At 37.2% G+C, this 23,042-nt stretch overlaps 2 protein-coding genes across 4 annotated transcripts; both read left to right on the top strand.

The window, feature by feature from the left end:
- The first annotated feature begins 97 nt into the window (after positions 1 to 97).
- LOC116730401 (uncharacterized) lies at positions 98 to 11,596 on the top strand. Its single transcript, XM_032579589.1, has 12 exons — positions 98 to 189; positions 1,755 to 2,503; positions 2,651 to 2,731; positions 2,845 to 2,898; positions 3,050 to 3,148; positions 4,823 to 6,689; positions 8,022 to 8,102; positions 8,529 to 8,807; positions 8,890 to 8,988; positions 9,636 to 9,932; positions 10,037 to 10,201; positions 10,694 to 11,596. Exons 2-12 carry the CDS (start codon positions 1,793 to 1,795, stop codon positions 10,996 to 10,998), a joined length of 4,038 nt encoding a protein of 1,345 aa, XP_032435480.1. The 5' UTR covers positions 98 to 189; positions 1,755 to 1,792; the 3' UTR covers positions 10,999 to 11,596.
- Positions 11,597 to 11,935: 339 nt separating this feature from the next.
- Positions 11,936 to 22,796, top strand: LOC116730405 (protein transport protein Sec24C). Of its 3 annotated transcripts, none has more exons than XM_032579600.1 (21): positions 11,936 to 12,406; positions 13,590 to 14,258; positions 14,376 to 14,434; positions 14,914 to 14,967; positions 15,237 to 15,348; positions 15,452 to 15,579; positions 15,707 to 15,839; positions 16,224 to 16,333; positions 16,495 to 16,607; positions 16,804 to 17,010; positions 17,753 to 17,849; positions 17,945 to 18,049; positions 18,136 to 18,303; positions 18,950 to 19,046; positions 19,129 to 19,277; positions 19,730 to 19,868; positions 20,613 to 20,734; positions 20,901 to 21,080; positions 21,244 to 21,441; positions 21,758 to 21,847; positions 22,303 to 22,796. In XM_032579600.1, the coding sequence occupies exons 2-21, from the start codon at positions 13,637 to 13,639 to the stop codon at positions 22,441 to 22,443; spliced, it is 3,024 nt and encodes a 1,007-aa protein (XP_032435491.1). In that variant the 5' UTR covers positions 11,936 to 12,406; positions 13,590 to 13,636; the 3' UTR covers positions 22,444 to 22,796. The 3 variants fall into 3 exon arrangements, with proteins under 3 accessions (XP_032435491.1, XP_032435492.1, XP_032435490.1); XM_032579601.1 differs by having other exon boundaries at positions 15,704 to 15,839; positions 16,819 to 17,010; XM_032579599.1 differs by having other exon boundaries at positions 15,704 to 15,839.
- The last annotated feature ends 246 nt before the right edge of the window (positions 22,797 to 23,042 follow it).

Here is a 23,042-nt window from a genome sequence, read left to right as displayed (position 1 = left end):
TATATCAAAAGCAAAAATGAAATATTTGAAAGAAATTTGAATTAAAAACTCTTATGTTCCACTTTCCACCAGATGGTGGCGATAATGCACCTGAAAACAAAACAAAGAAGAAGAAGAAGTCGTCAACCGGAAATGACATACTTGAAGCTGGTACGAAAAAAAGACTACAACTACACGAGTTATTCGCAGGTATGGTTAGTGTTCAAATTAATTGTTATAAAAACAACCAAACTTAATTTTAGCAGCATTTTTTTGCAGCTTTTTCTACTTGGAATGTTTGTCAGGTCAGAAAGTTTCAGACCTAATCGTGCAGGTAGCATCTCATTAAAGCAGCTAGCTAACAGTCACCTGCGCGAGGCATGAGTGTGTTTATATTTACTTTGAATATTTAGGTGTTTGTTTCCTGCAAATAGCGAGTGATTATATCAGTTTTCCAAAACAAAAAAAAAAAGAAAAGAAATTTTGTACAAAAAGTCTCGACGGAACCTGAAATTCAGAGAGAAATTTTGTTATCGAAAATAAAATAAACATTTAGCAAGGGAGATAATGTATCTCTCATTTAGTAATAGTCTTTTACCCGGTTAACCTTGCAGGGCTAAATTTAAATGTCATTGGGCGATAATCAATTTTATTAATGACATTGCAACACCATTAGTAATTACAATCATTAGATATTGATTACGGTTATCCCTAACAATTTAATCACCATACTTGTGGTCAAATGTATTACTTGCATGCAGGATGGCAGCTGAAATGTGTCGCAAATATTTCATCCAATCAATGTTGCATTTGCAAACATTGCGCTAATTTTTGGGAAATTTTGCTTTCTAGTGTTGTTACATGCATATTCAGTATGCGGGATTGCTGCATAATCAACGACATATTGCAAGTGATTGTTGCTATGTGCTTATCCAGGAGGAGTGAACAGAAGTCATTGACCCGATGCAATCTGCTCGGTTTATTTAGAAACTTTTTAAACTAGTTTAAATAATAATTCAGAATTGTTGTGTGCCATTAACTTGGAATCTGTGTGTTTTATTGTATTGAATTGACTTTTGTTTTTGGAAGATGCCTTTATATTGGCACAATATAAATGAACTGAATTAAATTGATTTTTTACAATTTACATGGAAACAAAAATACATTTAGCCTGAATCATTGTGGTTAAACAATATATTTAGGAACTGATATTAAGATAAAAATGTTTGGTAGTTTTTATAGAATATATAATCAAATCAAATGATTTTTTGAATATAAAAATCATTTATACAATAACTAATAGACTACTTAATTTATATTTTAAAAAAATCTTTGATTTAATTAGAAGCAAAACTATAAATGTGGAAAAATGCAAAGCCAGTAGGAAGATCCCAATGTAGTAACGGGAACATAAACAACAGCTGCAGATTCTTTGATAGCAGCATAGATAATCTCTTGGCAGAGCCACAGCTCTTGTTATTTAGCTTAAAGTGATAATTAGAAGTTACCACACGTTTGAACTTTTCCTAAAATCAAATATGCAACCTCACGACGTGTGATTCAGTATTAGGATGTTGCCATGTCAGGAAAATGATCAGAGACGGTGACTTGAGTCTGAGATGAACTCAAGTCACACTCAACTTGGATTTTTGCCCTACAGTTACTCAAAAAGCTGGTTTGTGATCTACAAACTGCAGCCGGAAAAGCATGTAGAGAATTTATACTTATAATTGCTTTTCTTTTTTCTTCTTGTACATCTCATCGCTATAAAATAGGAGACTCCAAGCAACTAACGGGATGGTCATGAAATACGATGGACAACTCTGCTGCAAACAAGAACCACATACATTGTCCAACATGGTTGGACCAGAATGGCTGGTCCACTACTTCAGCTCAAGGACTTCCCATGAACCTTCACACTAACTCTCAGGCTCTCAGTCTGGGTTCCACCTCCGCCCAGAGATCGTTGTTTGGCCACCTGGAGACATCCAATCAGAGCTGTCTGAACAATCTGAGCAGCTTGGCCTCCAGAAACAACAACCTGTTAAAGGCTGCCAACATGAACAGCATTTTTTCTTCCAACTCAATTTTTCCTAACCCCACCATCACTACTGCATCTCATGGGATGACCTTTGAGTCGCAAACTCTTTACACACCTGCAGGGTTGGAGACAACAAACCAAGCGAAAATAATCCCTCCACCGGCTCTTTCCCAGCAAAACCAGAGTCCGCTGCCTTGTGGGGTCCAGAATTTACCTCTTCAGACAGCCAACTACAAAATGTTTCAATCTCAGTTGCCTGGTCCTGGGTTATCACACGGTTTTCAAAATCAATCCTTTGGTTTTTCATCATGTGGGCTGAATGTTAACATGCCTCAAGCAACATTTGGAGGACAAGATAATGGCAATAGATACACAAACATCTGTAATTCAGCCACTTCCACAGAGCAGCATCAGTGGGTACCTTCAAGTGAAGCTGGTCATGTCAACAAACCGCCGTTGCAGGAGAATGGTTGTCCGCCTTCGGTAAGGATATGATCATTATACTGTTTATCTCTCCAGAAGATGACAGGTTATTTTTTGTTAAAAGAAGAAAACTTGATTTTAAAGCATTGAGCACCACTGAGGTTTTTTTTTTTACATGTATACTTTTATTTATTTTTTTGCTTTCAGACTGAAGGCAACAAAAGACGTTCCTCAATTTTAAATCAGCGTGCACAGCTGCTCAAACAGCTGGAAAACCTTGATAAACTTGTAAGTATGCAAAGGTTAAAAGACAGTTATTGTTATTTTTTTCTGGCCAGCTTTCAACAGATTCAAGTAAAGATGATGGGTAGTTTAAACTTTGTATTGTTTTTCTTATGAAGCTGGAGTCAATGCCTTCAGATGACGAAGAGGAGCCTTCAAACAACGATGTTCAGGTAAGTTATGCTTTGTAACTACCATTTAAGAACAAGTAGCTCTACATTTATTGTAAACTGTTTGCTGCTGGTTTCTTTAAAGGTTATAGATCAACTGTGAAGTCCAGTTCTTAATCACAGAAATTTTTTATCTGGTTTTCTTTGTTTTTAGTCTCCACCTGCAGCAAATTGTTCCTCACCATCACTCTGTGATAAACAAAGTTTCTCTGACACGGTGCCAGCATCTCCAGTGTCACCAGCTGGATCAGAGGTTGGTACCGTTTTACTTTCAGGCTTTGTTCATGACCTGTACAAAGGCAGTTTCATAAAGATTATTAGAAAAACCTTGTCTCTGGGGACATGTACAGAGAAAATGTCTAGTTAAGTGACAAAATCTGCTTGTGGAACTAGTATTTTTAATCAATATTAAGTAGGCCTGTCGCGATAAACGGTAAATCAATTAATTGTACGATAAATTAAAACTATCGACGTCATTTTAATTATCGGCATTATCGTCTCTTCCGGGCCTTTTTCTCTTTCTGTTAATGACACCGAAAGAAAAAAGGCTCAACTCCGGTGCTCTCCACTGACTCCCCCCTTCCTCATTTCCTTAGTGTAAAGCCCAGCGCACAAGACACGATCTTACGGCTGATTGTCGGCCCATTTTCAAAACCTGACAGACCACACATTAGCCGACAGAAATCCTAGGTATAACGGTTCGATCGGGTTCGTTCCTGCCGTGTGGTGTCCAACAATGGGCACAAAATAATGGCTACAAGTTCAGTGAACTAATTTTAAAACCAGGCATTAATCAATGCTTTACTACAATCTACCTGCAATGCATGTTGCTAGTGTCAGCGTAAAGTCCTGACCGAATGAAAATCATTATAACCTATTTATGTAACGTTAACGAAGAACAGGTGAAAAGTTACTGGGTTTATCAACTGCGGTAGCAATTTCGCTCCAACTCCTCCCCTTGTCATTTCTAAATTCTTTGCATGTTGAATAAACATTAATGTTGTTTCCACATTTCATCTCCAATGTCCGCTGGACTTCAGGTTGCGCCGTGTCAGCTGTTTGGGATTCCCCTCTGTAATTTCCCCTCAGAAAGCACGGAGAAGAAGCTGCTTTCTGATTGGCTGCCTGTCACATTCAACATGCTGTGTTAACATCCCAGTCAGGGAAAAACCCTGATTTAGATCTGAGTGGCAACCAAGATCTACCGTAACACACCACACAATCTTAGAAAGACCAAGGGTCTAAGATTGTTGTAAGGGGAAAAATAGCTGCAAAAAATCATGTAGTGTGAACTATTGCATCAGGTAGTCGATGTGCCCATCTTCTCTATTTAAATCTAATTATTACTGAAGGGCAACATAATATACAGACTTCATAATCTGCACTCTTTTGGTTAAATGCAGTATTTATTTCCACTTTGGCTTTATGTTGTTTAGTTTTTTTTTTCAAGTGAGTTTTTTGTTAATGGAGACTGAGAATCCATTTTATTTTTGTTTTTGGTTGTTTTGTTTATTTTGTTTATCAGTTCCAGTGTTTAGTGTTCTTTTGAAAATAAAGTGTATCTATCTTTGGCAGGAAATCGCATGCATTATTACGTCATTTCCATTAAATCAGTGTAAAAAGGTCTTCAAACAATATTATCGTTTATCGCAATAATTTTTGAGACAATTAATCGTTGAGCAAAATTTGCTATCGTGACAGGCCTAATATTAAGTAATTAATGACTGAAAACAAACTCCTGTATCTTGCTGAAAAGTTACTTGTAAGTTTGTTTTGTCTTATTTCAAGTATGCAGAGATATTTACTTTAGAAATACTTGGTAAGATTTTGTACTTTTGCAGTGTAATGATTTAAATTGAGATGGAATATTCTGTGTTATTATCTATTTTAGCAATTAATTTTGCTCCATATTTCTTTCCTGTTTCAGGAAATGGATCAAAGTTGCAGCTCGTCGGAAGGGGATTCTGACGCTGGGTCTGATTATGTGCCTCAAAGTGAAGTCAGTTTTTCAAATTCCCAGTCTGAGGACGATGCCAACTCTGAGGATTGTCTCAGTCCCAGACGTCAGGAGGATGACCCAGTAAAAAGGGAGGAAAATTCAGAAGATTCTTTGTCTGAGGAAGAAAATACCACTTCTTCAACAAAGACATCTGAAGATAATGAGAAGAAGTATGGAAAAGTGGAGATAGAAACTTCCAAAGCAAAGAACGGACACTCTACCATCAAGAGAAATTACTGTCTGTTTTGTGGAAGACCGGTGACCAAAATGTCGAAGCATCTTACGAACGTCCACAGCGACAGGATCGAGGTTGCCGTTGTATTTCAGTATCCTGCAAACTCAGTGGAAAGGAGAAAGATATGGCAAAAACTAACAAACGACGGAAACTTCAAACACAACAAAGATGTTTTAAAGACAGGGGAGGGAAAACTTGTCGTACGAGGTAGACTTACAACTTCTCTCAAAGCGACAGACTTTGTTCACTGCATTTATTGTCATGGTCTCTATGCAAAAAGACGCATCCACCTCCATATGAAAAGGTGCAGGGAAAATGTTAAGACAGAAGACTACTCACAGGAGATACCAAAGCGAGTCGTATCACACTGCGCGCTTTTGACTAAAAATTGTGAAGGTATAAGTGGGGAGTTTAAGAACCTCATTGGCGCGATGGTGTATGACAACGTGTCTGAAACTGTCATGGAAAACCGGATTATTTTGCAGTATGGAGAGCAAATGTTTAAGAAATATACAAGTCATCCAAAACAGCATGAATACGCAAGACAAAACCTTCGACATGTTGCAAGACTTTTGCTCGAGGCTCAAAAGTCGACCCCTATGAAGAGTTTTGAGGATTTCTTTAAGCCCTCTAACTTTAAACATGTGGTGTCTGCTGTGAAGGTGATGGGGCAATACGACCCTGAAAAAAAACGGTACAACATACCGTCGCTTGCCCTCAAACTTGGTTACCATCTTCAGAAAATCTGCAACATCGTACAGCACAATGCCAAGAGCCTTGGTGACACCAAAGTGGTAGAGTCATGCAAAATATTCCTCTCCATGTACGACAAAAAATGGACTAAGTATGTGTCTTCATTGGCATTATCAAATATTAAAGACATGCAGAAGAAAAGAGCAAACAAAGTGCCGTCTGCTCAAGATGTGAAACGTCTTTATTACCACCTGGAAACTGCTCATCACGCTGCAGAGAAGAAGCTTCGCGAGAACCTTTGTTCAGAAAACTTTGCGGCTCTGGCCAGGGCGGTTCTGGCTCGGACGATTCTTTTCAACAGGAGACTTCCCGGAGAGGTGGCGTCGATTTCGCTGGCGTCTTTCGAGTCACGGATGCGATCAGACGTCTGTGACGACATGGATGTGTCCGTCTCAAAGCTGGAAAGAAAACTGTGTGGTTTGTTCAGTAGAGTTACCATCAGAGGGAACTGTGGGAGAGTCGTCCCCATCATCCTCAAGCCTTCTTTTGAGTCATCTATAGAGCTTTTGGTCAGCGTTCGGGAAAAATGTGGGATTCTGAGCAACAACCCGTACGTGTTTCCCCGGCAGCACTCACTGACTTCTCAGAAAGGGTCGTCTTGCATTCAGTTTCATGTCAAAGAATGTGGAGCAGAAAACCCCTCTGTCCTGGTGGTGATGAAAATCCGCAGGCATTTTGCACCGTTGCTTCAGCTCCTTAATCTGGACGATGAGGAGGTCAAGCAAGTTTTGGGCCCCAATAGTGACATCCAAATTCTGCGGCAAATCAACGACATAATGTGTGATGACTCTGTCATGGAGTCTGAAGGTAATGTTTCACTTTTTGAGCTAATTTAATTCATTAAGTCAGCAGGTGAATCCAATGTTAGAATTAGAGCTGCAGCTAATGATTATTTTACTCATCAATTATTCTGATGATTAATTGGATTAAAAAACAATTGGCTCATTTTTGTACAATATGCAAAATGCATTAAAATATGCAAATAAACATAAATAAAATGCAATAACAGTATTCCTTCAGTGAATACTTGAACTTGATTTGTAGCCAAAGCTGCATCTGCTCTTAAAAAATATTTCTAAAATCAACATTTGATCTTTTCTACTTGAAAGATTTCTACTATAATATCAACGTAGCATACGGCTGATCTGTTGATTATATTTTGGTTTAACCAATTAATAACTGTACAGCAAAAGGTATTTAAAGGGAAATTAAATTTTTACAAAAAGTGTCTAAAACTATGCCACTTTGATTTTTGTATTTAAACCATTTAAAGTTTTTTTTACTCTTGGGTGAAAATTGTATATAATCTGTGTACAGGTTTAGCTTAATTTTTGCTGTTTTTTTGGAAAATAGTCTTTTTTGAGAGTCTATGTGCTATGTAATGATTAATAAATTAGTTGACAGTGATTTCAGTAATCGATTAATTGTTTCAGCCCTAGTCAATATAAGAAGATATAACTTAATGTCTGCATATGTGAAGGTTTTCAATAGTGAATCTTCATACAAGAACAGTGTTTAAGAGCAATAAAGTCCAATCCATTGCAGCTGCAGCTCAGCAGATTTCTGATTATGAAGTGCTGGCTTAACTACAACAGATTTAAAAACTATAACCACTTTGTAATGTAAAAGAAAAAATATTTTTTGTTTAGTCGATTCCGAGCCTTTTTTTAAAAAAAAAGATATGTGCTGGTTTTAATTTTGTAAATTTAAAAATAATTGACAAACGTGCCAAACAGAAATTAGATTAAATTCCTTTAAAATATATCTATATACTTCCGGTTAGCTTACTTAGGGTGTATTAAACAGGAATATGTGCAAATTTGCTTAGACTAGGAACTACTAAATCCTTAGATCTTCACTTTGGTTTGGATTTTGATGCTCAGTTGGTTCAACTGTAAAGAGACTATGAAATTTGACTTATTTAAAAAATGGCATTTGGTTAAATAGAATAAAAACATTATACGATTTTATTAATTACTCAAACCTCACCAAATAACTTAATTATGAATAAATAATTCATTTAGAGGTGTGCTTATATATAAAATAACTATGAAGTCATTCAAAAAGCTGGTAATATGTTTTGGGGAATTAAAAAGCCTTCAAAGAATTGTCTTGTTGTTTTTCTCTCACTGTTTTCAGGACCACTGCAGTTTTACCAGCAGCGCAGAGGAGCAACTGGCTGCAGTATGCCTGATGCATTGAAAAACTCGAAGACTGAAGGTATTTATTTGTAGTAATTACAATGATTTCCTAGAATGTTATTTAGCTTTATGAAAAATATTCAAAAATTAAAAACACTTGCAGTAAGAAATAAACAGAAGTCAAAGCAGAACAAGAAGGAACTCACAAAATAAAAACTAGTTTTAAAAAAAAAATGCAATTAAATCTACTTTTGGTAAGAACCTCATCTCATATTTTTTCAACTGAGAATGATTAATATATTTTTGCATTTCTAATACAGTTGTGCCAGTGAAGTTATTATTCTCAAAATAACTAACGAATGTAACAGCCAGGAACATTTCAGCCAGGTTTAAATGTAGGTTATGTGTTTGCCTCACAATTGGAAATCCCTGATGGGGCTCCAGTAATATCTATTTTCATATGAATTTAAGGACTCACATCTTAATATATTTTTCCTTTTCACAGGATTGCACAACCAGGCCAAACTTGCATGGAACGAAGCAGAAGTTCAGGCCGTAGAAAAGCACTTGATGAGTTTCATCAAGAAGCACAAAATACCTCAAAAATCCGACTGCGTTCAGTGCCTCGAGGCCGAGCCGCGTGCGCTGATGAATCGTTCATGGAAAGGTGTGAAGGACTACGTGAGAAACCGGATCACAACTCTGCAAAGACAAACCGGATCTTCCAAAGAACCATCAAAGAGCAGAACCGCTAAAAAGAAGCATAAGCCACGGCAGAGTTCTGGTAACATCTGCATTATGTTGATAATAGCTATCTTCTGTTGAGCAACATGTGGTGATTAAAGCCAAATATGGTACACTTTCAGTGACATCACAGGCTCCAAATGGAGAACAGGAAGCCAGAGAAAAGCCCAGTGCAGGTCCCAGTTCAGCATCTAGTCACTCAAAGTCCCAGAAAGGAAAAGGTAACTATGGTAACGTTCACACTGCAGAATTGATGCTCAATTCAGTTCTTTTGCTGAAAATCAGATTTTTGTTGTTGTTACTTTTGCTTTTTTCTGCATAGTCGTTCATACTACTATAACAACAGAGTATTAGGGCCACACTAAAAAAGATTTTAAAAAAGTACGAGATTAAAGTCATAAAGTCACAAGAATAAAGTTGTAGTACGCGCTGTAGTTGAACAGATTTCTGTCATAAGTTCATAAATGTTATTCTCAGCCATTGTTTACGTCCGGATTTACTGTGTCTTCTTCTTCTGCATGTCTCATATAAATTACGTAAAAGTTGGGTAAAACGCAACATAACTGTTCAGACGTTTTGAAGTCTATCTGATTTTGTATCTCATATGGAAGAAGCACAAATTGGATTTTTTTGGGTGGATGACAACATCAGAAGTTCACACTTCTGAGAAAAAGTTTGATATGTCGGTTGCATACGGGCAAAAAAAGCGGATTGTGAACATAGCACATGATGATCATTGGAAGTCTCAGTAGTCTTTTAGTTTTTTATTTTAATTCCCATTTTATTTAACATATAAGTTAATTAAACACTAGAAGATAAAAAAAAAAAATCAAGTAAATTATTTGAGTTTTCTGTTTTTTCTCACCAGGCTCAAACTTGCTCCACAAACCAAAACCTAAATGGGACAAAGCTGAGGTTTGTGCCGTAGAAAAACATCTGATGCGTTTTATTGAAGAGCACAAGCTTCCCCAGAAGGACAACTGTACCCGGTGCCTGGAAGCCGAGCCATGCGCGCTGAAGAACCGCTCCTGGAGAGGTATAAAAGATTACGTCAGGAACAGGATCACAGCTCTGCAGAGACAGAGCGGATCTTCCAAAGCGCCATCAAAAACCAAGAGCCAGCCCAGGAAGGGGACATCACAGAGCTCTGGGAACAACTTAACGGGTAATTTCCAACTTTCAAAAAAAACAACAAATGTAGCACTCTTAAACGAACTGCTCATTCTTGTAAATACTAAGAACTTTATTTCATTTTTATTTTTTTACCAGGGAGATTACAACCTCCTAGTGGAGAAGAACTTGCACCAGAGCATCGGAATGCATTCTCCAGTTGCAGCTTTGGTTCATCAAATCTCTTCCTACCACAAACGTACGCAGCAACAACAAGCTGCAGCATGAATGCTCCTGCTAAGACCGGCAGAACAAAAGAAAAAGGTATTTATACAAAAGCCAGTGAATTATACCCCATCTTATCCAGATAGTCTGTCTGTAGCACCATGGCAAAGAGGATAACCTCCTTTTTTAGCGTTTTGATGTTTGCTGTGAACTACAGCAAATCATGTGATTGATGTTAACAAAAAGGTGTATATAGTAAAACTTTTAAGCGCCTCATAAATGCTGGACTTCATTTCGTGACTTTTAGCTTTATGTTAAAAGCGGTTTTCAAATAGAAAAACAAAGAATTGCAAGTGTTTCTTTCAACTCATCTCACCATTTTTTGATTAATCAATGTCATTTCTCTCCTTTTATTCAAATGATAGTAATCATACAAGCTAGAAAAAAGTCCAAATTACGAAGATTACAAAGTTTTAAAACACAATTAACTTTAAGATGGTTAAAGCTCTAATTTAAAAGACTGATTCTGTTCTTAATAACAGCACAGTTATTTTATTTAGAGCTTATTTCTTTTCGTTTTGTTTTATTCAGTCTCTCCAGGTCTGCAAAAAAAATCCAAACATATGTGGAATGAAGCAGAGGTCCAAGCCGTAGAAAAACACCTGATGAACTTCATCACAAAGCAAAAGCTTCCTCAGAAAGACGACTGCGTTCGGTGCCTCGACGCCGAGCCTCACTCTCTGAGGAACCGCTCTTGGAAAGGCGTGAAGGACTACGTTAGGAACAGAATCACTACTCTGCAGCGACAGAGCGGCTCTTTAGGGACTGCTTCAAAAACCAAAAGATCCAGGCAGGACCAGCCTCTGCAGAGTTCTAGACGGTACCACCAGTTGTAGGTGTTCTTTGGTGTTCAAAAAGATGTTTTGTAAAAAAAATTGTTCCATTCCCATCAACTTACACAAGTACTTTTGTTGATGTTTGTATCTTGATTATCTAATTCCCATCAATTTGTTTATTAACTTACTCTGTTAGATTGAGAAAAAAAAATCTAACTGTTTCTGTTAAGGGTTTCATTAGTCTCAGTTATGTTGGTGTAAATGTTGCAAGACTAGAGTTGGAGACCCCGTAGATTAACTTTTAGATTGCTGTATTCTTTAAAATCATTTTGTGAAAATAATTTTTTTATGTCCTTAAAAAGGAGATAAATTATGCACTTTTGTTCTGTTTGCATAATTTCACTTTCAAAGATGAAAGTTTTATGCTTTTCATACACAGGTTGTCGTGCAACAGTGGCTTGTTTTTTGTTTGAATTCTACTTACAAAACCCAGATTTAATAATAATGCAAACGTTTCTAGACTAAAAAAATCGCATTTACTCCACAATTGAACTGAATGGTCTTGTTTTCAACCCAGGTACAAGTTTTGAAGAGGACATTAACTTTTGTGCAACTTCATTTTTTATCATAAACAAACAAATCGGTTTTTGCCATTGTATATTTGGTGTTTTTTTATTATCATAAACTAATGCATGTATCAAAAACTTTTCCACCCTTCTTCCATCATGCTCAGCCCACAAAAGTTTATTTTTATGTAGGGTTTATTTTTTATGGTATTAAACAGCCATGTAAGAAATTTTGGTTTGTAATTGATAAACCATTTCTGTGTTGATTTAGTTGTATAATTAGGAAAAATGCCACATTAAAAGGCCCAGTTGTGAACTGTTATCAGTTACTTTTAGATAAAAATCTATCCATTTATAATTTTGTTGGATTTATAGATTCCACAAAGAGAATCTTTGAATCATATAGGGTACATTTTTTGTTTGTCTTCTTAACCCAAGGTCATCCATATGTAAGGTAAATATAAGGAATTTATACCTTTAAAAAAAGCTAAATGTAGCATTGAATAAGTTATTTTTTCTCTTTAAAATTAGTTTATCAAGAGGTGTAAATATGGTTTCTTCCGAAATTTTGTTAAAATGTACACATTACCTCATCTAGTCAGCAGCACTTGCTTTACATTTTTACTTATGGATTCATTTATTTTGAAAGGACAACCGGAAGCGCGCTGTATTGATTCTTACTTTCCGTGATGCTAACGTTGCGATTTCTAGACGAGGCTGGGTAGTGTCTGGTCCAAAACGATGAGATTGTTTTTTATCTTAATTAGATTTATATTTTCATACAATATAAGGCCAGGTGTTTGAGATCCGTTGGAGCTCAGGTGAAAATGAAGACACCGACATTCGTAATGTTAACGAGCACCGAGGCAGACGGACTCTCCTGTTTCCGTTGATGTCAAAGGGTACTGACTCCTCTATCTGTTCACACATCCTACATATTTCTAGCTGAAGATTTTTATTTGATTGTCTGTCTAATTTGGAGTTAATGTGTGTGTAGAGCCTCTATCTCAGGACCTCATTTACGACAGAAACCTCTCTGTCATTGGAGAGTCTCTGTAGCTAGCTAGCACAACTAAGTAGCAGTAATAAAACCATAGAAATAAGCCCACTTTAGTTTTATTTTTACAGTGATAGCATAGCTTAAGATGTGGCCAAAGTTGTCACTATATAACATAGTTATTTTTGCATTTTAAATGTTTACTAGGTTGGTAGACATGGGGTTATAATAGGTTATTCATTCTCAAAAATGCCTATAAACACTATAAAGCAACAAGTATTGGCCTACTTGCCTTTACATACACACTGATATTTTATTCTATGCAGATACTGCTTCGATTATTTTGGTAAGGCTTTTTCTAAAGGTTAAGAAGTGCATTTATGACCATTTCTACTATAAAGCATTTGTGAGGTCAGACACTAATGTTGGGCCACAGTCTCTTTTTTAACTAATCCCAAATATTCTCTATTAGGTTGAGGTCAGGGCTCTGGTGCACTGACCTTTTGGAAATGAAATGTCCATATCCAAAGAGTTTCCTTAGCATTACATGTTTTTTCATTTAAACTAATGGGGAAAAGAACCAAAAACCATAATATTAACTCTGCCGAACTTTACATGTTGCCAGAAGCAGTCAGAAAAATTAATTTGATTAGGAAAATCAAATATTTACACAAAGGGTGTGTGAGAGACTTTCAAAACATGAAATTATGTTAGATTTTTGTTTACTTTGTCTCCTCTATGTAGACTACTATCACAACACAATGCATTATTAAGAACAGTAATAAATGATGTCATAAAAAAGCTAATTGAAGCTGTCTTCTTTGGTTCATTTGTATTGTTTTAATCTACAAAGTGCGGTGCTAAGAAAGTTTGAAAACTTACCTTGAAAATACTTGAAAAGTGCTTGAATTTTACTGTGGGAAAAGTGTACGAACCCTGAAGAAAACTGAAATAAAACTGAAAAGTCTAGTCAAAAAGAAGAAACCCTAAATGTGCCCCCATATGATGCATAAAAAAACTTTACAGAGAACAAACAGAATATATTTTAAATATTAAATGTTCTCTGTCATGGTTTGTTGTCTCATCAGGTCCTGCCTCCAATGAGAAAAATTCTGATTTCTGATTTTTATGGGGGATGATGGACGCCCCGTCCCGTAATCAGAGCCACCCTCCCTGTCCGCCGTGGGTGGTCCAGAACGGCTGGTCCTCTGATGCGCCTGCAGGACCTCTCTGCAATCCTCTCTCCGACCTCCAGCAACTCAGCCTGGGCTGTGAACCCAGCCAAAACCTGAGCTACAACCACCTGCAGGCATCTGGCGTTTACTCTAAGAGTGATGTTGCTGCCTTTTCTACTAGGAGCAACTCTCATCCCAGCATGCAGTATGTTTGTAAAGTTGATCAGAGCATTCCTGATGGTTTATCTCCTACTATCCAAGAAAGGAACAAACCACCATGCTCTCTTCCATATAATGAAGCGGCGCAGCCAATGCAACATTATTCCCCTCCTAACGCTTACCAAGCAGTAGATCCCTCATCATATTCTCAACATACATATCGAAGTCTTCTGAATCAGCCACCAGCTCAACATCCTCTTCCTGTTAGCTTTTCGTGTGTTGAACCTCAGTTAAACCATAATCAACATCTTGCATCCGACGGGGGAAACTCTGGATCTTTTGTTGGATTTAATGACATGCTGACCTCACCCAGCGCTCCCATCCAGCAGCAGCCTCTGTGGAGCTTTGCAGCGTTCTCTAAAGGTGAGCACTGCGTGGGTTTGGTCATAAATAACATCATAGGAATCAGAATAAAATGTTCAAAATTAATTACAATTAAAATGACTTCTCCAACCGAAGTTTTTATTTGTATTTTTTCAGGGAGCATAAATGACTTTGTGCCCACTGCATCTCCACTGGATCATAATTTGACACCACAGGTTGTTGAATGAACATTAAACGTCATAAATGGTAGCTTACAAAGTCATGTAAAACAAAATGGAACCCTGGGTTTTTCTAACATATTTGTACATATGGATATTTAATATGAATTACTGCAATACCTAAAGATTTAAGTCATATAAGTAAACAAAAGATGAAGAAAATACTCTCGAGATTTTTTGTATAATGAAATAAAACTTAAGATGGAACTCGATTATTATATTTAATTGAGTTAATTGCAGGGTCTGTCAATACATTTTAATTGAAAACCATCTATCACTTCAAAAACCATTTTGTGTTGCCAAATTTTTGATTAAAAATATATATGAGCTCAAGGCGAAGATATAAAGGCTTTATACTCCTCAAAGTTGAAATTTGCTCGACTGTCAAAAGTGTTTTTTGTATGTGAATTGATTGAATGTAAGGCTGGAAGATAAAAATCAATGTAAGTTCATTAAAGTATTTGTTTTCTCTGCAGTCTCCCAACTCTGAGTCTCGTTATGGCCTGAATCCTGAACTCTTACCAAGCGTTGTAAGTTTGCTTATCTCAGTTCTTTAATTTCTCTCAAATTCTCAGCTCTAAAAGCGACTTTTCCTCACATTGTTTTCATTTTTAAATGTGTTCACATTCAGCTTCTCAGCTTTTGAAAAGTAAAACATCCATTATTTGCCTAATCGTATTCCTTGTAACATATTTGCAATAACAGCTGGTTGACCATGAATAATCAATTCTTTATCATTACATTTGAATATAGTGAAATGTTTAAAGGGAAGCTGACAGACCTCTCTGTCTCTGTGAAGGTAAAGGTGATGGCAGAGGACAGAGCGGAGTGGGACGGAAAAGTTTTCATCTCGGAGCATTTTTCTCGCCTGCCTCCTCTGGCGACCACTTCCTGTGTCATAGAGGACAGAGGTGAAGGTTTTTGTCTCAGATGTTCTCCGTCATGGATTTAATTCAGTCATGTAGCTGTAGACACATGAAACTTTGCATCAGTAATTTAATCTGATTGCTGCAGGTAACGTAAGCCCTTTGGCCATCCGCTCTATTACTTACTGCGTCCCCTGTGACGGTCAGACGGCGCTGCTCAGCCGACTGCCACTAGGGGCGCTTGTTACTCCCTTCTTCAATCAAAATGAATGCCTGGTCAGTTTTATTCTTATTAATGTGAGATAAATAATCATCTTTGTTGTTAAAGAATTTTCCAGTTGAAGACACGTGTGTGTTGCTACAGTTGTGTTGATTAAATTAAAATATTTTTTTCCATCAGAAGCCGATCCCTCTATGCGAACATACGGATTGTGTCGTGGGCTGTCGTTGGTGCGGCGCCTCCATGTGCCCAGCGATGGGCTGGCAGGACTGTGGGCAGAGGTTTTACTGCCCCTTCTGTGGGAAACTCAATGAAGGTAGAATTTAAAATCAGTTTGTTTTAGAGATAAAAACAGAAACATCTGATACTTTGTCCAGTACTGAAAAAAGGGTGCTTGAAATCCTTGAAAACGCTTCAATATCAATTATATTATCAAATATAGGAGAAAATAGCAAAAATAACATTTCCAATCATATTGTCCGTTTTGTTTTTTTTTTTTTTTTTTAAATTTGCCATTAATAACTTCAATTTATCATTGCAACGATAAATCAAAATTCTCATAGGAATTTTTGTTTTTACGATAATCGATAAAGAATAAATGGTACAATAAATGCCCATGCTTATATTAAAGTAATTCAGTTTATTTAATTTATCTAAACAGTTGTTTTCTTTTTATTTACTCTGCTCTTTTGGGTCTCAGTGCCGTGGCAGCAGTACCAGCCCACCAAAGGAGCGAAGGGGGTCCGGGTTGACAAAGACAAGAGGCCCGAACTCAGCATGGGGTCGTATGAAACACTGAACTCAGAAAAGGTAAACTTCCCATTCTGCAGATTTTCTTTATTTGCATTTTCCCTTCTGAACCTGCTCTTCAGTAAGTTCTTTTTTAATGCATATGTACTTTCATAAGATCTTTTATGTAAGTGATTTTCTAGAAGGAAATGTGAGTTGAAAACTTGTTTCTTTCACTTCAGGGTGAAGCTGCTGCTCTTCTTCTAGCCATAGATGTTTCTGCCTCTGCACTGAGAGGAGGACACTTAGAATTTGTCGCTCAGCAAATACACACATTGCTCACTTCACTGGTCAGGTAAGCACATTTCTTAGAGAAATATTCATTATTTTCTGTTGGTCACATAAAGTTCCTGTTAAAATACATTGTAGTTTATTGTAACTTGACAAACTGAGAAAAAACTCAAAGGATATAAATACTTTTACATTATCTGTAGTTTTTGAGCCAGTTTGGAAACATCAGGTTTGATCGTTGTTTTTTGTTGTTTTTTTGGGGGGGGGGTTTGTAGAGAGGCAGGAGACTCTTCGTCAGATCTCCGTGTGGGTTTGATGACGTATGACAGCAGGATCCACCTGTACGACCTCAGTCCTGACCTTTCCCGTCCTCACATGCTGGTCATCGCTGAGACGGAAGACATGCAGCTTCCTGTGAGGGAGGGGCTTCTGGTGTCCCTCAAAGACTGCATAGAAAGTATAGACAGGTAAGGAAACATATCAGCTGTTCTGACAGTAATGTTCTTGTTTTTTGATTTTGATCTGATGAATCTTTGCACATCATTCAGAGGATTCAAAATTCTGCTTGTAGAGTTCCCGATGTAGCTCTTTAATTGTAATTTTTCTGGGCATTTAATCTGCCCTGTTCCTTTGTTATATGGAAAGTAGAGCTGTAGTTCACAATTAGTTTAGTAATCGATTAATAGTTGGATAGCAAACAGTACTTAATCAGGGATATTTTACAGAATTTGATCCAGTTGCTAATTTCACTTGCTTATTTTGTTTACAAGAAAAATCAGCAAGAACATTTTTAGAGATTTGTTTGTTTCTTTTTTGCATATTGTGTTTAGACAAAGAAAGTGTGTATGGCACTTGGTAGAACTTTTTTACAGACAAAGTAGTTTTTTTTATTTGACTGCAAAGTGTATGTATTTTTTGCACAGTTTTGACTTAATTACTGCTCTGAAAATGTTGCTTTTCCTGCAAGTGGCCTTTTTTGAGTGTGTATACTCCACTTAATGATTAATCTATTACTAAAATAGGTCCCCATTATTTCTGTAATAAGCTCATTGCTGTTATTTCAGCCCTAATGGGAGGTTTAAGATGTCCCATTATAGGCTGAAATGTGCTCCATCATTAAGTAAGAACGATGGAGCACAAATGGTTTATAAATACACCCATATCTCTTCCAGAATCAGAAACAATTGTGGTCATTTCTTTTGTCTGCAGTGTGTTGCAGCTCATTCCTCAGTTTGGGGCTGAGTGCAGTGACTCCAGTGGACTTTCCATTGAGCTTCCTGTTAAAGCAGGCCTGGCTGTATTGCAGGTAATCAATCAATAAACATATTGTTTACTCTCTCCGCTATTTTCTTCCTAAATGCGAGATTTGCAAAAACTGAGATTCTTTTATAAAACATGTAGGGCCTGAAGTGTCCAGGGAAGCTGCTTATCTTCCACACAGCCGCCCTGATTGAGACGGGACACACAAACTCTTCCTCAGGGTTCTTTGGGACCAACAAACCAAAGGTAAATCTAACTATAACAGTCTATCCATTAGTGAGATACATTCAATTCATTAAACATTTATTCTCTCCCATGTTTGTTTTCTATAGTCCATCTTCCAGCCATCAGAAAAAGCCATCTCATTGGCTAAAGAGTGCATCATCCAGGGATGCGGCGTCCACATGTTTGTTCTGTCCCAGCAGGATGTGGGCGGGGCTTGGCCGGGCCACATTCCATTTCTAACTGGTGGAGCTCTGCACACCTACAGCTACCTCCAGGTACACCAGTAGCTCCGTCCACTGTGGAACTTTGGTCTTTTTTAATGAAAAGTTTGATATTTAAGAAATTCTGCTGAGAATTTTGCTGACCTTCAAACCATTGTTAAATTTGTTTTTGGTAAATGGACTCAACTTATGTGGTGCTTTTTACATGCAAACATTCAGACATCATTGCACAATGCCACTGATGTGTGAATTATTATCTTGAAAAACTATGATATGCTTTATAAAAAGATGTACAGTACATGTATGTATATACTTAGATTGATATAATCGTTGATTTATATAGCTTTTGAAAGTGACATACGTTTTAACACACAGTCTTCATACTGCTGTACATTGTGATGAAAAATTTCAGATTGTACTTTTCTCACTTAGACTGAAAATATTAATTGTGATTAATTGATTATTGAAATAATTATCAACTAATTTACTAATCAATTAATCATTAACTAGAGTATACAGATTCAGAAAAAGTAATTTGCTGATATGAGAAACATAATCAGAGCAGTAATTAAGCAAAAACAAAATTTGTATTTAAGATAAAAACAAAGCATTTTGTCTGTACATATGTTCTACTCAGAATTCCTCTCAAGTTCCTCAAGTTCATTGTTTCATTTGAACTTTTGTAACATTTCCATCCCAGGGTGAACTGGACAGAGAGCGTTTCAGCACGGATCTGAAGCGGATTGTTGAGACGGAAACGGCCTACAAGGCTGAGCTCCGGATATTCGTCAGCAAAGGTGAAAGAAGATTTTGATGTTTTCATTCCATCACTTTTCTTTATAAAATGTGTGATTTGACTTTTTGTGTTTGTGTTGCCAGATTTGCGTGTGTCTGGTTGCTATGGGCTGTTTGTCCCTGGTTCGAACCCTGGACACATCGCCATGGCAACACTCAATTGCAGGACAACTCTGGCTGTGGAGCTGACCCACAGCAAAGCTTTGGATGAGACGAGAGGGGCAGCCGTTCAGGCGAGTTAGAGAAATGGGTGAAGACGCGTCAAACACATCGCCTGTTTTGGCTTTTTATGATTTTTCTTCATTATAAAGGCTCCTTTTTGGAAGTTGTTACTGATTATTTATATTAGGAGGAGGGATCAATAGCTGAAAACAAGATTTTATGCTTTTTAAAACAAAGACTGAAAAAATGTCTACATTGGAGACATTTTAAACTGCTGTTAGCATCTACTGGCATGACTAGCATGTTGACTAATTTGGTCAACATCTTCAATCTCTGCCAAAGTCGACATTGGATGCATTGCTCCTTTTCCAGTAGATCAATTGATTGCATGCTAAATTAAAGCATTTATGGAAATAAATTACATTTTGTAACATTATGTCTTCCAGGTCTTTATTACAATGTAAGTTTAACTTAACATGAAGCATTTTGTAATAATTTTATGCTTTTTCGTCTCATGCACTAGGTTGTCCTGTCTTACACTTCCCAGACGGGAGAGAGAAGGACCAGAGTTCAGACTTTGACACTGAGATGCTCACGCCACCTACAGGACACTTTCAGGAACTACCAGGCTGAAACCCTTCTCACTTTCTACTGCAAGAAGAGTATGAAATATAACCTGTGTGTCACTGAAATATATAGTAGTTATAATAGCTTTCACTCTTTGCAGCAGGATGATTCATTGTGATTTCTCAATTTGAAAAAAAAAAAGTCTGAGACTTGAACATTTTCCAACTTAGTATTAATGGTTTAAATAAATTTAATAAACTTTATTAAGTCCTACATATTTATAGTTTGTCTTTAAGTTATAGAGAAAGGCTTCTTTCCATAGAAACAATGGCATCTTTTTTTTCCCCATCAACATTTTTATTGTATTTTTTACAGATATACCTGCGATATAACCAATACAGTCAACAAGACCAACAATTGCATCTTTAGTGAAATTCTTGTTAATTAGTATCCTCCTCTGAGTGCAGGTTGTAATATTGATTCTTTTTTATTTTTTACAATATGCTGAATTACCATTACAGGGCTATAGTTGGTAAAGTTCAGAGGTCAGCAACCTTTGACCCATAGAGCCATTTTTGCTTTTGGTTCTGTCAAATATTATTTGTTGAGAACCTCAAAAGCTACGTGACCCTTAAAAAAAAGTCTCTAATCGATTTTAGAAACTTTAACTCTGAAAATATGTTTCTTTAATACTTCAGTGAAGAATAACAATGTAACATATTTAACCAATTCGATTGACTTTATCACCAAAATGACAAACTTGGTAATCTAAGAGCAATTAAACATTTCTGTGGTTACTTTGTTTTATTAATTCTACTTTCCTTTGTGTGTCTATCAAGTGTACTGTGCAGTGTTAGAGCGCCCTCTGCAGGAGCTGAGGAAGGAACTGCAGACAGATGTAACAGAAGCTCTGGCGTCTTACCGCAAACACTGCTGCTCGTCTTCAGTGTCTGCTGGCCAGGTGAGGTAACAGTTGCACACAAACACGACTGTATTTAGTATTTTCTAATTTTACTTCAGTATAAATTGTTTTAAAGCCTTCCAGATGTTTAATTGCAACCAAAAAAAGCAACTTCTGCTTTGTTTTTATTGTATTTTAACCTTATTGTGTCGTGTTCATCCTGCAGCTGGTGCTTCCTCAGTTCCTGCGAGCTCTTCCAGTTTACGTCAACGGCCTGAGGAAGAGTGAGGTTCTGCTGCCGGGTCTGAGGAGCTCCGTCCACCAGCGGCTGCAGCAGCGCTGTCGGGTGCTGGGCCTCGACACCCGCAGCACCGTCCGACACTTCTACCCCCTGCTGCTGCCTCTGGTTGGTCACCAACACAACAGAGTTATTCTTGACACAGCATACATTAAATAAGATATTCAACCCAAAGTTTGTGTGGATTAAAATGTTGCATCTTGGGAGACATTTCCATTTATCTGCTGCAAGACAGTAAGGCAACCATCAAATTTAGTTTTTTTTTCTGCAGCTGCCTTCAGTTGACAGCTCCAGTCCTCCAGACCCAGAGGGGGCGCTACGGTGCACGAGTTCCAACCTGGACTCCAGTGGTCTGTACCTGGTTCACGCCCCCTTCACTGTGCTGCTCTGGGTTGGCACTCAGGTCCCTGCGGGGACGCTTGTTGAGCTCTTCAACGCCAGCTGCTTCTCTTCGCTGCCTTCAGGCGAGGTGGGCGAAAACACTGATTTATTTATTTATATTGAACACGCAATAAAAAGTAAAAACAAAAATAATAATAACACTAACAGTAATCCAAACTGTTCAAAAAAGAGCCTATAGAAGACAAGATCAAACACTCATGCTTGATCTGCGTAAAGATTAAACCACTTAGAGAAAATATGTTTCCTTCAGAACATTGTAGTGACGGCATAGTTTGTACAACGTTTGGCATCCTTTAAGAGCCTTGATGTTGAATAAGGCAATAATCTAACGTCCTCCAGGTTTGTGTTTTCTGCCTCTTTTCTCCTCCCGTTTCTTTAATCAGACCAACCTTCCAGCTCTGGAAAACTGTCTGTCCATCAGAGTCCGGTCACTCATCAGCTCGCTCAACTCCGACGTTCCCTATGCCCGCAAGGTGAGGTAGAAAACACTTTGGTTTACTAGTCAGTATTGTGATGTACGTTAAACTAATTTTACACAATTTTAATACTTTAAAAGGTTCTTTTACAGGTGCTGGACAAAAGACTGTTACACTTAAAGGAATGAAAACATGGAAATGTGACAGATGCTAGAGCTTTTAAAAGAGCCTTGCTTAATTATTTTATTATGTAGTGTTATGATAGTGAAAATGTGTTATGTTTCTAATGTACCTTAATTATTTAATTAAGTAAAGTGTTAAAATTGTGCATTTATGAAACCATTTGTTATATTTCTAATATTATGTAAAGTATGTGTAACTGTTTTTGTAATAAATGATTTTTTTATGATGTGCAGTGTAAGCAACTAATCCTCACCAGACTAAGTAATTTAAACTGAAAGTTGATTCAAGAAACATTTTGTTTAGCGCTTTAATAACTGTCCTTTTTTCAGCTTGTGGTGGTGAAACAAGGCGACACCTGCGAGGAGGCGCTGCAGCGCCACCTGGTGGAAGACAAAAGTCCCAACGGAGGAGCGTCATATGCAGACTTCCTGTATCATCTCCACGTCAACTCTGTCCGTCTCCTGCTGTGAGCCACACACACATGGAAAGCCTGAATGCAGAAGATCATGGTTTTGTTTTTATTGATAGAAGATTTATTGTAGTTTGAAAATATTAAGACTGTTCAGAGAAGCAGGATGTGCATGGACATGTGCCCCTAAAATAATCACTTGTATCTATCTATCTATTTATTTATTTATTTATTTATTCAAGAATGATGTGTTTATGTGACGAGTTATAAAATGTGTTTTGTTTTCTGAAATATATCTGTTGTTAATTTATCCTTGTGTCAGAGATACTCTAACCCCAGCTTCATATGTGTATGTTTGAGAGAGAGAGAAAGCCTCTTCCTGTGGATTAAAAATAAAAAGAATGGAGATTTTAACTCAAGTTTTCCCCTTTTTCCCCGCCAACATTGATGTAATGAACAGAGCAGCTGATGAAGATGTGACTCAGGAAGCTGAAAGGGTGACTATCTAATCAGTCATAAGTGCCCAATACCACTAATTAACTGTGATTATGTTGCTGCAGAAATGGGAAGCACTGAACTACAGTATGTGCTGCGGCTCTTTAACCACAGAATTTTTTCATTTTGTTGCAACAACTTTAAGAGGCTGCGTGAAGTAATTTT

Source organism: Xiphophorus hellerii, chromosome 12 (genome assembly GCF_003331165.1).
Source record: "Xiphophorus hellerii strain 12219 chromosome 12, Xiphophorus_hellerii-4.1, whole genome shotgun sequence".
NCBI classification, from domain to species: domain Eukaryota; kingdom Metazoa; phylum Chordata; class Actinopteri; order Cyprinodontiformes; family Poeciliidae; genus Xiphophorus; species Xiphophorus hellerii.
This window is presented reverse-complemented; position numbering and strand designations above follow the sequence as displayed.

What these genes read in the sequence shown, in the direction of transcription:
- LOC116730401 (XM_032579589.1), top strand. Translation starts at nt 1,793, where the DNA reads ATGGACAACTCTGCTGCAAACAAGAACCACATACATTGTCCAACATGG. An exon ending in GAAAAACTCGAAGACTGAAG is followed by an intron (nt 8,103 to 8,528) that starts GTATTTATTTGT and finishes TCCTTTTCACAG; the next exon opens with GATTGCACAACCAGGCCAAA. An exon ending in AAAGTCCCAGAAAGGAAAAG is followed by an intron (nt 8,989 to 9,635) that starts GTAACTATGGTA and finishes TTTTCTCACCAG; the next exon opens with GCTCAAACTTGCTCCACAAA.
- LOC116730405 (XM_032579599.1), top strand. Translation starts at nt 13,637, where the DNA reads ATGATGGACGCCCCGTCCCGTAATCAGAGCCACCCTCCCTGTCCGCCG. An exon ending in CACTTTCTACTGCAAGAAGA is followed by an intron (nt 19,869 to 20,612) that starts GTATGAAATATA and finishes GTGTCTATCAAG; the next exon opens with TGTACTGTGCAGTGTTAGAG. An exon ending in ACCCCCTGCTGCTGCCTCTG is followed by an intron (nt 21,081 to 21,243) that starts GTTGGTCACCAA and finishes TTTTTTCTGCAG; the next exon opens with CTGCCTTCAGTTGACAGCTC.